General features: G+C 37.5%; 1 protein-coding gene across 1 annotated transcript; it reads right to left on the reverse strand.

Moving 5' to 3' along the window:
* Positions 1 to 7,363: 7,363 nt before the first annotated feature.
* LOC117344157 (protein yellow-like) lies at positions 7,364 to 8,524 on the reverse strand. Its single transcript, XM_033906810.1, has one exon. It carries the CDS (start codon positions 8,522 to 8,524, stop codon positions 7,364 to 7,366), a length of 1,161 nt encoding a protein of 386 aa, XP_033762701.1.
* Between the last annotated feature and the right edge of the window lie 4,893 nt (positions 8,525 to 13,417).

Raw genomic sequence — 13,417 nt, forward strand, 5'->3', positions numbered from 1 at the left:
CATCCTCCATACCCAAGGGTTACGTTCAATGTCGCTACCATCCTCCATACCCAAGGGTTACGTTCAATGTCGCTACCATCCTCCATACCCAGAGGGTTACGTTCAATGTCGCTACCATCCTCCATACCCCAGGGTTACGTTCAATGTCGCTACCATCCTCCATACCCAAGGGGTTACGTTCAATGTCGCTACCATCCTCCATACCCAAGGGTTACGTTCAATGTCGCTACCATCCTCCATACCCCAGGGGTTACGTTCAATGTCGCTACCATCCTCCATACCCCAGGGGTTACGGTCAATGTCGCTACCATCCTCCATACCCCAGGGGTTACGTTCAATGTCGCTACCATCCTCCATACCCAGAGGTTACGTTCAATGTCGCTACCATCCTCCATACCCCAGAGGTTACGTTCAATGTCGCTACCATCCTCCATACCCCAGGAGGTTACGTTCAATGTCGCTACCATCCTCCATACCCCAGGGGTTACGTTCAATGTCGCTACCATCCTCCATACCCCAGGGGTTACGGTCAATGTCGCTACCATCCTCCATACCCAAGGGGTTACGTTCAATGTCGCTACCATCCTCCATACCCCAGAGGTTACGTTCAATGTCGCTACCATCCTCCATACCCCAGGAGTTACGTTCAATGTCGCTACCATCCTCCATACCCCAGGAGTTACGTTCAATGTCGCTACCATCCTCCATACCCCAGAGGTTTCTTTCAATGTCGCTACCATCATCCATACCCCAGGAGTTTTCAAGATTGAGACTTTAAAGCCTATTTCCATTGAATTGACTTCGCGACCAAGATTCGATGATATAAAGAGAAGAAAAATCGTTTTCCCTAGAATATTAATCACCGCAACAACTTGTGGTTGATGGAATATTTGTGAAGGCTTTATTGTTGTATAGATTAAAACAAGACAATAAGAAATTCAATCTGATAAACTATTATTTATTAATGAACTAAATTGATCTATGACTAGTGCCTTTACACTTACCCAATTAGGATATCCATAAATTTACATAAATTGCTATATATTAGGCCATAGCGATGTCTGGCAGGATCCTAAGAATTCAAAAACTGACCGCCTGTATTCTCCAATACATATATGGCACATCAGCGCCACCCAGGTAGCACGGGTTGGCCTCATCCCCCCAAAGTAGCTTTTGAGTGGGAGCAATCGTACAACAACCCAGAATAATTTATACCGTAATTTTTTCATTGTCTCCATAACATGTATATAAATTGTATGTATCTATTTCCTGTCCCTAGGGTAAATTATATAACATATAACCTTTCCACAGTGGACAAAAAACTCCCCGGTGGTAATTAACACCAGTGAAGTAGCTAGGGCGCCCCACCCGGTTTCTCGGGAGTGGACTGAAATTCCTGTCCCCCCATGGTAAATCATGGATGAGACCTAACCTAGACCTATCATGTCCCCCCCGGTTTCTCGGGAGTGGACAAAAATTCCTGTCCCCCCATGGTAAATCATGGATGAGACCTAACCTAGAACTGGGTTGAAGTCAACAATGATCGCCTTCGAGTCTGAATCCCCAGGATCCCGCCAACCCACCTGGATCTCCATCCTGCTATGACAAATTACACATAATTAAATCATCCTCATTGTGTTATCTTTGGTAATTTTCACTAATTCTCTGTATATTGTTAATTGACATTAATAACACTCATACCGAGCTCCAGTATCCAAAAACTATACATACCATAGATATAATATCCAAATTTATAGCATTACAAGAATCGGCAATTATTGAATGTACATAATACTGTTAAATAGGCACTAGTCACAGTGACTCAACATTCACTCTTCCACAAGGTAATAATCAAAGTACTGAAAGTACTGAAGACACAAACGAAAACAAATTATTTTAACTGCTTTTGTTTAGTGGGGACATGGTCAACTTTGTATGGAACATCACCAATACCTGATTAGGACTAGGACAAAATATTGGCAAGAAAAGAAATTCATATCTACTTTTGATTGCAAGTGCGTCTTGGCAGCTAATTTTCAGAATAGGTACTCGGGTAATCTTATTTGACATCTTCAATGGGTTAATGTATACGTAGTTGTAGATGTAATATGAAGGTCCTAGATTACCTGTAAAATTAATGAGGCCTTTCTTTTCAAACTTTTGAGGATCCCATGCCTATAAGCGCTTCACAAATTATCATTATCATTAGCATTTGAAAAAATATTTATACATTTGATGTAGCGCCCCATCTAGCTACCAGCTTTTAGATAAGAGAGAGCTCAGGTTAAAAACATTTGTGTGATTGTTTTAGGATTTTATCGTGTGTGCGAGCCCTGGTTTGAATGATGTTATGTCAAGGTTTTGAATGATATTTTGTGGCAGATTGTTCTATCCCTTCAGTGCCTTCTGTAAAATAGCGATAACAAACTTCAATTGTCAAAATACAATATGGCTGCCTGTCGGCCATGTTGTTTTCCGATTAGTCTCAAAATGCAATATCCATAACTAGGCACCGAGGGGAACCTACATATAAAATTTGAGAAAGATCCCTTCAGCACTTTCTGAGAAATAGTGATAACAAACTTCAATTGTCCAAATCCAAGATGGCTGCCTGTCGGCCATATTGTTTTCCGATTGGTCTCAAAATGCAATATGCATAATTAATGTAAGCACCAAGAGGAACCTACATATGAAATTTGAGAAAGATCAATTCAGTGCTTTCTGAGAAATAGCAATAACAAACTTCAATTGTCAAAACCTAAGATGGCTGCCTGTCGGCCATATTGTTTTCCGATTGGTCTCAAAATGCATTATGCATAACCACCCACCAAGGGAAACCTACATATCAAATTTTAGAAAGATCCCTTCAGCACTTTTTGAGAAATTGCGATAACAAACTTCAATTGTCCAAATCCAAGATGGCTGCCTGTCGGCCATGTTGTTTTCCGATTAGTCTCAAAACGCAATATGCATAACTAGGCACCGAGGGGAACCTACTTATGAAATTTGAAAAAGATCCCGTCAACACTTTCTGAGAAATAGTGATAACAAACTTCAATTGACAAAATCAAAGATGGCTGCCTATCGGCCTTATTGTTTTCCGATTGGTCTCAAAATGCAATATGCATAACTAATGTTAGCACCAAGAGGAACCTACATATGAAATTTGAGAAAGATCAATTCAGTGCTTTCTGAGAAATAGCAATAACAAACTTCAATTGTCAAAACCTAAGATGGCTGCCTGTCGGCCATATTGTTTTCCGATTGGTCTCAAAATGCAATATGCATAACTAGAAACCAAGAGAAACCTATGAAATTTTAGAAGATCCCTTCAGTACTTTGAGAAATAGCGATAACAAGAATTGTTTACGGATGGAGGGACGGACGGACCACTGACGCAGGGCGATTTGAATAGCCCACCATCTGATGATGGTGGGTTAAAAACACCTGGGTCTGATAAACAGACTCTGGAAGCGTAGAATGCGGATGTAGACAGGGCAGGGTATACCATCACGACGGGCACATTAAACTAAGCACTATATTCAAAACTTAGAATTACATGCTCATATCAGCTCAGACTTGAGACAGTTTCTTAAGAGTGAACATGATTTTCATATAGCACTCTACGTTATATGTTTACACTCCATACTGTGTAGCTACAAATCATCTATACAACAAAAACACATTCATTCACATGTACAGTTCAAATCAATTTGAAGTGGAATTTTGTTTTTCACTTATGTACATTGCATCAAATATTCTCCGCAATAGTATATGTACCATATACATAACTGTAACTGCATGATACATATATATATGTATGTATGGTATATATATCATGTTAATTAATGTTAGTGAGATGTGAATGTAGCTATATGTATTGATATCATCGATTTCAAAATCAGAGGTTTTTTTTTAATCTGCAGCATCTGTCAGATGAAAATGTAGTTCGAATGCCCAAACTGGATGAACTGTACATGTAGTAGCATTCTTCAAAGTCCATTATGAATGCTTTTCATACAAATGTATTTCTTTCAATTGTTCATGTGTTTAAATTATTAGAACACTGAAGTAATTTTTATTTTCATAAAAATGGAAGTACTGCTTATCTTTAAAACTAAATTGGATATTGATAAGATAAATTTGCCAAAATGTTAAAAATCAAACCTTATTAAGTAGAATCTAAACAGTTGTAAATGGCTAAGCCCACTATTCTTAACAACAAAATTACTTATTTTGATTCTCTGTCAAATATAATCAGGTTACTTGAAGACTTTGTCAGAAAAGTTAACACATATATACATTATTAATAGTTGCTTTAATTAAATTAATCTGAATTTGAACATTAAACCGACTTAACAATTTAAATGAAAAAAATGTGTTTTCACCATTTACCATAATTGACAAGAAGAAAATAATTATTTAACTCAACCTATGATATAGTATGTAACAGTCATCAAGACAATACTATTATCTTTAGTCATGCCAAGTTATTTCACAATAGGATATATGCACAACACAAAAAAGTTTTACAAATTTTTGTTGTTTAGAGGAATAATGAACTTAGTAATTTTTGCTGTTCTTCTCAAATAATATGTACTAGTGTTGTAAAGAAAAAAAGATTATTTGCATTGATTTATCAATACTTTACTGTGCATTAGTTTAAAGGTTAATTAAATTCAGAAGCTGAAATGATTTAAGACAGAAAAAACCGCTGATGTAGGAATAACATTTCCACTGCCTTTAAATATCTCTGGTTAAATTTAGCAATCAGTACATTTCCATGAAAAATGGTGTTTTCTAAAGAGTTACTGCCCTTTAACCGTCCCTGAAGCGTTCAAAACTCCACCAAACATAATAAAGGTCTATGTAGATGTACATCGTAGACCCCTTTCTTTTTTATAATATGCTTCGACTGTTATGTAATATTTCAAATGATAATGATAGATCATTTTCTATTTTTTTTAAACCATCACGAATATTAGAAAAAAAGAATCAGTCGCTATAATTAGAGATGAAATTTTCAGTGACGTCTACATCTGCATGCAGACAGCCACGTTAATGCGGTACGCGTTCTGTAAACGAAAAACTTCATGTGCATTACGTAGGATATAATCAATAGATCCGAAGTCAATATTAATATTCACAAGTCCATTTGACATTTCGAAACCCTATTCAGTGAGAATTTATTTAACTTTTTATTTGCAAACATGCGTATGGTACTCGACTGCCGTTGTTGCGATATTGTCATGATGAATAGACAACTTTTTTTCTTTCGTAAAAAAACATCTATATAATCTAACCATCTGCAGACTACATCAATCACATGCAAGTTAATATTTCAGTGAGAAAATGACATTCAAAGTTGGGTTTGATCACCTACTCTTTCTTTTATTATTGTTTACATTACTGAAAGATGGCGGACAAAATCGGATGCTGGATGAGTGATTTTTCAATGTACAAAATAACAACGATATTCCGACGAAACTTTATCAATATCATAACCCATTCAGTAACATGCCACCAAAGAAAAAAAACACATAGATGTCGATGATGAAAATTCAGCGTGATGTTAGTAGATTTTTCTTCCGGGTCACAGGTAAGCAGCAATATGGCGCCAGCGAAAAGTCGATTGTATCATTCCGCGTGAAATCTAATGCGTTCAACGCGGAAAAATATTCTTACGTATCATCGACAGAACATACTTAAATTAAATACTTTGAAAACTATCTATTTGTGAGGTTCTGTTGTTTTGTCATATATCTAACGAAACTGCAGTGTTGCATTTGACTCCGTAAGTCACGGGACTATTTTTTTTGCGATAGAATATGATTGTGAAGTGGCAGTGGAAGTTGTGTCAGAGCGAACGAAAATGCCCAAAAAAAACACATTGTCCTGTCAGCTTTTAAAATACAACAAAACAAAAGGTGATTTTTTTTAATAGCTGAACTTCACTGTATGTCATTTTTTATCGTGAAGTTAAACAAATATTTACTGCATAACATTACGGAGTTACTGTAAAGCAACGTTTAGGTTGGCCAACAGCAGTATCCGCCAGAGCCCTCAAAAGCGCTGATATAGACTCAAACTTACGTTTGTGTCTACGTTTGTGTCAACAAAACAAAAGGTAATTTTTTTACAGCTGAACTTTACTATATGTCATTTTTTATCGTGAATATTTACGATATTTACAAATATTTACTGCATAGCATTACGGAGTTACTGTAAAGCAACGGTTAGATTGGCCAAGGCAGTATCCGCCAGAGGGCATCGTAGATTTTGTCAGCTACACCTCAAAAGCGCTGACATAGACTCAAACTTACGTTTGTGTCAAAAAATGCAAGTCAATCAATCTATGGAAGTGAAGTTCAGTTCCATTACTTGCATGCACGACATACATCATATACACATGTCCATCAAATTCAATATCCGTTTCGTAGATGAAGAGCTACCCATCCAGTCTGTAACTGTGCAAATGTTCCTTGTAGCAGACACAACACACCAATGTAATGTATTCATATTCTTGAACCACAAATAACACTGTCAAATTGTAAACTGGTTACCTGCAGAATTTATGTACTTATAAGTCACGCCACATCCTGGTTAAAGGGTGTCCAAGCCCATAACTCAAGGTTCGTGAAAGTTTATGTCATCCTTCACATATAAAAGCACACCAGGTATACACGTGTGTAGAAAAGTCAAACCCAGGTCAATCTGAGGACTCCGGTACTGGCTGTGGTCATCTAGGCCCCTCTGTGGTATGTTGAAGTCTGTAATGTAGAGAACTCTGGGCAGAAGGTTGGTACCAGTTAACAAAATTTAAAGTTCATAGCAAAAATATCCTACTGTAACCCATCTGGTAAATTGGGTGGGAGGGAGGGAAAATGTTGTCGTTCCTGTTGAAATGGCTGCAGGCTAGCTACACAATGTGGTTAACTAGGTCATAGGGATGTTTGAGATGCTCCCAAAATCTAGGTCCTGAAGCTGCTTGATTAATATTAAAGGAAACAACCCCATTGATTAGATCTTAAGGGAACTTGCCCCACTAATCTGGTACAGCCAATAGGCTGTCCCAGAACATGCTTGTTTTAAAAAACATTTATCCTATATGAATTGATAAATGCAATTAAAACAAGACAATAAGAAATTCAATCTGATAAACTATTATTTATTAATGAACTAAATTGATCTATGACTAGTGCCTTTACACTTACCCAATTAGGATATCCATAAATTTACATAAATTGCTATATATTAGGCCATAGCGATGTCTGGCAGGATCCTAAGAATTCAGAAACTGACCGCCTGTATTCTCCAATACATATATGGCACATCAGCGCCACCCAGGTAGCACGGGTTGGCCTCATCCCCCCAAAGTAGCTTTTGAGTGGGAGCAATCGTACAACAACCCAGAATAATCCATTCTTCCTGTCAAAAACAAATCTAAGCCGTTAGCCACCAGCCAAAGATTCTCTTGGTCGTCCATGGCAAAGGAATCCACCCAACGCAGACTAGTGTCATTAGAGATGACTAACATTTCGGTACTCTTCTGAGAAAATGGCCACTTATTGACAGCATACTTGGTCAGTCCGCCGTAATACAAAGCCTTATCTGTAGCCACCATCCCGTCGGAAAAGTCATTTTTTCGGTCGACTCTTTCTACATAGAAGGTTGATGATTGCTTTCTAAGCACATTCGTCGGCACCCTGTACAGTGAGTAGGCATTCAACGCGCAGAAGTAGACGAATCGGAAATCATAGCTCATGGCAATGCCATTGAGATGGACTCTCATCGTTAAAGTATTGTCACCGATTAAAATCGACTCGACAGCTTCTTCTACTTCCATTGATGGATGTTTGAAGAAATAAGACACATCCCTCTCATGGTCGTACACAATTAGCTTGGCGTCAACAGAATCAGTTATGTACGCAAAGGAAGCGGCACCATTAACGTAATCTAGAACAATATCGTTCAGAAAATTAGATGTCCTAGACACAACGGCATCGGGAAACTCGTGCACGTGAACTAGCTTGTCATTTCGGACGTCGTAGATGATGAGTTTTGCTGGACATAGGTTTTGTGGATGGTCCGTGAGGATGTCTGTACGTCCAACATCTATTATCCACATGTACCCTGTGTTAGGGTCAACTTCCATGCTCTGAGCATACTGGAGGGCATTGCAGTCACCCAATGTCTGCATTTCCCAGTTAGGGTATGGTTCCAAAATACTTTCATCTGTATTTGTAGGGTCGGTAATGACCTTGTTCAGCGTTGATGGGACACCCGGCCTCCATCTGGGAACGGTGACGTAAACGTTTCCATCCAAGACTTTAATTCCAGAAATAATATTATTTTCAACGACGAATTTCTTTTTCATTATGTAGTTTTGTTTGGTGGTTTCATTAGGCCAAGAATAACCCACGGATTCCCAATGGTTGACGATTCCTGCTTCTTGAGTAGACACGTCCTGTATGTACAAAAACGACAGTAGGACAAGCACGATAACAGAATGCACGTCCGCCATGACAGTTTCACCAGTAGGTAGAAATGTCTAAGAATGAGTTCTTAATTTGATATTTTGTCCCGTTCTGTGAACGATCTGTCTGTATGTGAAGACTGGGTTTTAAGGGGATTTATATAGTTTCTTCGTGTAATTCCATATCCTGTTCTACTGAGATCCGGGTGAGCAGCCATTGGTTGGTTACCCGTAAATGTCCTGTGCCGTTATCAACTGCTACTTCAGTGCCGTTTCCTTTTACGCAGTCGGATATGATCATTGTAAAACAATAAGATTTTATAGAGGATGCTATGGTCATTTGGCAACGTTTTACGTCATCAAATACGGGTACAGAGACATCCATATCGAACCTTTGCCACCGTTGACACCTACAAGCAAAGGCAGGTTGAGCAAGATTATAACAATCTCGCATTCTATATCCTGTGAGCTAGATCTGCTCCACAGAGGTTTACTGAAGCAATGTCTTTACATACTGCCCCTTCCTTGACAGCCGCCAAGGTTGTGTTTTAAGAAAGAATCCCTTAATGACTTACTCAAGCAGTTGTGGTACTGGTATGTGGGTGTTTCTCCTATTATCTATTTGATATTATTAGAAGGTATGGAGTACAGGACCAATATAAAGTTTCATCAGGATATCACTTCGACCACCTTGTGTATACCACATGTACTCTAACTATATTTAGATCTAGTTAAAAAAAATTTAACACTGCCAAGGTGGAAGACTTTTTGTGATGAAATTAGTTTCTGCATTTCCCTTACATGCAGTCACACGTGCAATTATAGATTATTTCTTATCATTTTTAGGAATCAGGAACTAAACACGTTTTCCCCAACATTACTTATAAAATTTTGTTGTAATGAAAGGGATGCATGTGTATTTGTTTCCTTCTTGTGAAATTCTGTGGTTGGGATTATTTTAAATACTATGTATCTCCATTTCTGTTTGAAATAATTGAAGTCATTCTGTTATACTTTACGCGGAGTAAAACTTAAGTGCAAATTATATTTGGAAAATTAAGGCCCCAAATTTGATTAATTGGACACAGAAAATAGTTCTGATATTTATTTTAAACAAATGCAGGATTATAATCTACAATAGTTAAAGATGTTCATGGCCATTACAATGTAGAAGCATTGATATTAAGAGTATACACATTGTTCTGGGCCATGTGGTCTTGTATAAGGGTCCATACTGGTTCAATGTCCAAAGTTTAAACCAGATTCATGGTTAGATTTTATATCAGTCATAATCCATGGTCATTTTTAGCTCACCTGGCGTCGTCCGTCAACGTTTTCTTTAAATTGCTACTAGTCCTAAAGTATTGAATGGATTTTCACCAAATTTGGTCAGGAACATCCTTGGGGGAAGGGGAACAGACATTGTATAAATTTTTACTCTTAACCCCCAGGGGCCTGAGGGGTGGGGCCAAATAGGGGAAATAGAGTTAATCCTTTAAATCGCTACTAGTCATCAAGTTATGAATGAATTTGAACCAAATTTGGTCAGGAACATTTTTGAGAGAAGGGGAACAGAGTTTGTATGAATTTTTACTCTGAACCCCCAGGGGCCTGAGGGGCGGGGCCAAATAGGGGAAATAGGCTTAATCATTTAAATCACTACTAGTCATCAAGTTATGAATGAATTTGAACCAAATTTGGTCAGGAACATCCTTGGCAGAAGGGGAACAAAGTTTGTATAAATTTTTACTCTGAACCCCCAGGGGCCTGAGGGGCGGGGCCAAATAGGGGAAATAGGGTTAATCCTTTAAATCGCTACTAGTCATAAAGTTATGAATGGATTTTAACTAAATTTGGTCAAGAACATCCAGAGAGGAAGGGGGGAAAGAGTTTGTATAAATAGTGAGGGGCCTGAGGGGCGGGGCCAAATAGGGGAAATAGAGATTAGTCTTTAAATTGCTACTTGCCATAAAGTTTTAAATGGATTTAACCAAATTTGGTCAAGAACATCCTTGGGAGAAGGAGAACCGAGTCTGGATAAATTTTTACTCTGTACCCCCAGGGGCCTGAGGGGCGGGGCCAAATAGGGAAATAGGGGTTTATCCTTTAAATCGCTATTTTTCATAAAGTTATGAATGGATTTGAACCAAATTTGGTCTGGAATATCCTTAGGGGAAGGGGGAAAGAGAGTTTATATAAATATTGACTCTGACCCCCAAGGGGCCTGAAGGGAGGGGCCAAATAGGGGAAATAGAGATTTGTCTTTATATCGCTACTAGTCATAAAGTTTTAAATGGATTTGAACCCAATTTGGTCAGAAACATCTGTGGTGATGGGGGGAACAGATTTTGCATAAATGGTTACTGTGACCCTCAATCCCATAACTATGTATAGTATCGCTGGGCATTAAGGGATAAACACAATTCTTATGTAAAAATAGGCCAAAGGGTTTTCCCCACCCTAAGGGACTTAGTTTCTTTAAACACCATTATGTTGTAAAAATAATCCGTATGGTCTTTCAGAGAGTACATTTTTGTATATGTATTAACAAATTGAACATGAACATTATTTTGACATTCGGTCAAATCCAACCAGGTGAGCGATACAGGCCCCATGGGCCTCTTGTTCTGATATAGTTAAGTTTATCGTACAGTTTCTGTTTCAGTCGTAATTGTGAGTGAAGTATAGTAATAAATACTGTTGAAAATATTACTCTTTAGTCACAAATCGTCACGGATAAGAAGCAAGGCGGAGGAGTATTAGTCGTTAGAGACACCTATTGATCAGCGTTATAGATAAATCTGGTCAAAATGACCACGTTTTCTCACGTCCTTTGTCTGATTTGTGTAAACACATATTTTTGAATTTCATCATTAAAATGAAAGAAATGTACTCGGTATTTGAATGCTATCAATAAAACACATTTTGGTGGAAAGTACCATTACATGTCTGAAGGCCTGGATTGAGTCTGTCATGGTGCAACATCCGTCTTCTACGTAACATATAACTGAGGTGTTTAGATAATACATATGGCACGGATGAAACTAAATTAACTGAGACGTCCCAGTGTTTGGATTTTTAACAAACGGTTGGTATTAAAATAATATTTTGTAGCAGACATCACTTTGCGACATTCAGTGATATTTACTTTTTTTTACAAAGGAAAATTCCATCCACCTTCAGAAATTCTCCCATAATATCAATGGTCCAGCATAATTATATTTGTACATGATGCGAAGAACAGCAGTTTGCTTTGCGAAGATCTAGATCGACATTGCGAAGGGTGACAAATGTACCACGCCAATGTGGCCTCCAATGCGACAAAACGACAGTATCTCCACCACATATATGTTTTATTAATTCATCAATTAAAATTGAACATATCATTAAAGCCAAGAAAATGCAAATTTCCAATGTACCTGTGTATACTGAACACCAACAGGCAAAACCTGTGTATACCGAACGGCGAACACCACCAGATTAAACCTGTGTATGCTGAACACCACCAGACAAATTATGTGTAAAACGAACACTATCAGACAAAACACGTGTGTAACGAACACATCAGACAAAACCTGTGTATAACGAACACATCAGATAAAACCTGTGTATAACGAACACATCAGATAAAACCTGTGTATAACGAACACATCAGACAAAACCTGTGTATAACGAACACATCAGACAAAACCTGTGTATAACGAACACATCAGATAAAACCTGTGTTTAACGAACACATCAGACAAAACCTGTGTATAACGAACACATCAGACAAAACCTGTGTATAACGAACACCAAAAGACAAAACCTGTGTATAACGAACACCAAAAGACAAAACCTGTGTATAACGAACACCAAAAGACAAAATCTGTATATATAGTGAACACTACCAGATAAATCCTGTGTATACTGGGCATCATCTTACAAATACTGTGCATACCGAACACCACCACATAAAACGTGTATACTAAGCATTATCATACAAAACCTGTATATAACAATAGATGTCTGCTACTGGTTAGTATTTTTTTTAAATAGCCTCTACTCTAGTAGGAGTAATGGCTAACATTTTTTTCTATAAATATATGTTTATATTGAACACCGTCATACAAAACTTGCGTATAACGAACCCTATCAGACAAAACCTGTGTATAACGAACACCAGCAGACAAAACCTGTGTATAACGAACACATCAGACAAAACACGTGTGTAACGAACACATCAGACAAAAAATATGCATAACAAACACAAGGCAAAACGTGTGTATAATGAACACTGTCAAACAAGACATGTACATAATGAACACCATCATATAAAACCTTCAAATTCGATTCCTTTATAATATATTCGTTTCCCCTTTACTAATTAGCACTTCAAATAGTTCAAAACTTATTATTAAACGTTCCTATTACCTCTTCAAACATTATATTCCTTATCCATACCTTATTACTTATTCAATTCTTTCATTACTTATTCGATTCCTTCATTATTTATTCGTTTCCTCTTTACTAATTAACACTTTAAATGGTTCAAAACTAATTATTAAACATTCCATCATCCAGTCCACCATTTCATTCATTATCCATACCTTATTGTTCAATTCCTTCATTACTTATTCGATTCTCTCATTACTTATTCGATTTTATCATTACATAATCTTTTCCCCTTTACTAATTAGTTCAAAACTTATTATTAAACGTTCCCATTACCTCTTCAAACATCATATTCCTTATCCATGCCTTATTACTTAATCAATTCCTTCATTACTTATTCAATTCCTTCATTACTTATTCGACAGAATTTGTGTATACCGAACACTGCCAAAAACTGTGTACCGAAAACTAGCAGAAATAATCTGTGTATATCAAACACTTACGAGCAAACATCAATACAGTAGAATAGCATTGGTCGTCTAAACGCACTCCGCTGAAAGTAAATAG

This window comes from Pecten maximus, chromosome 15 (genome assembly GCF_902652985.1).
Source record: "Pecten maximus chromosome 15, xPecMax1.1, whole genome shotgun sequence".
Lineage (NCBI taxonomy): Eukaryota > Metazoa > Mollusca > Bivalvia > Pectinida > Pectinidae > Pecten > Pecten maximus.

Coding starts and splice junctions, on each gene's coding strand:
- LOC117344157 (XM_033906810.1), bottom strand. CDS start 8,524: ATGGCGGACGTGCATTCTGTTATCGTGCTTGTCCTACTGTCGTTTTTG.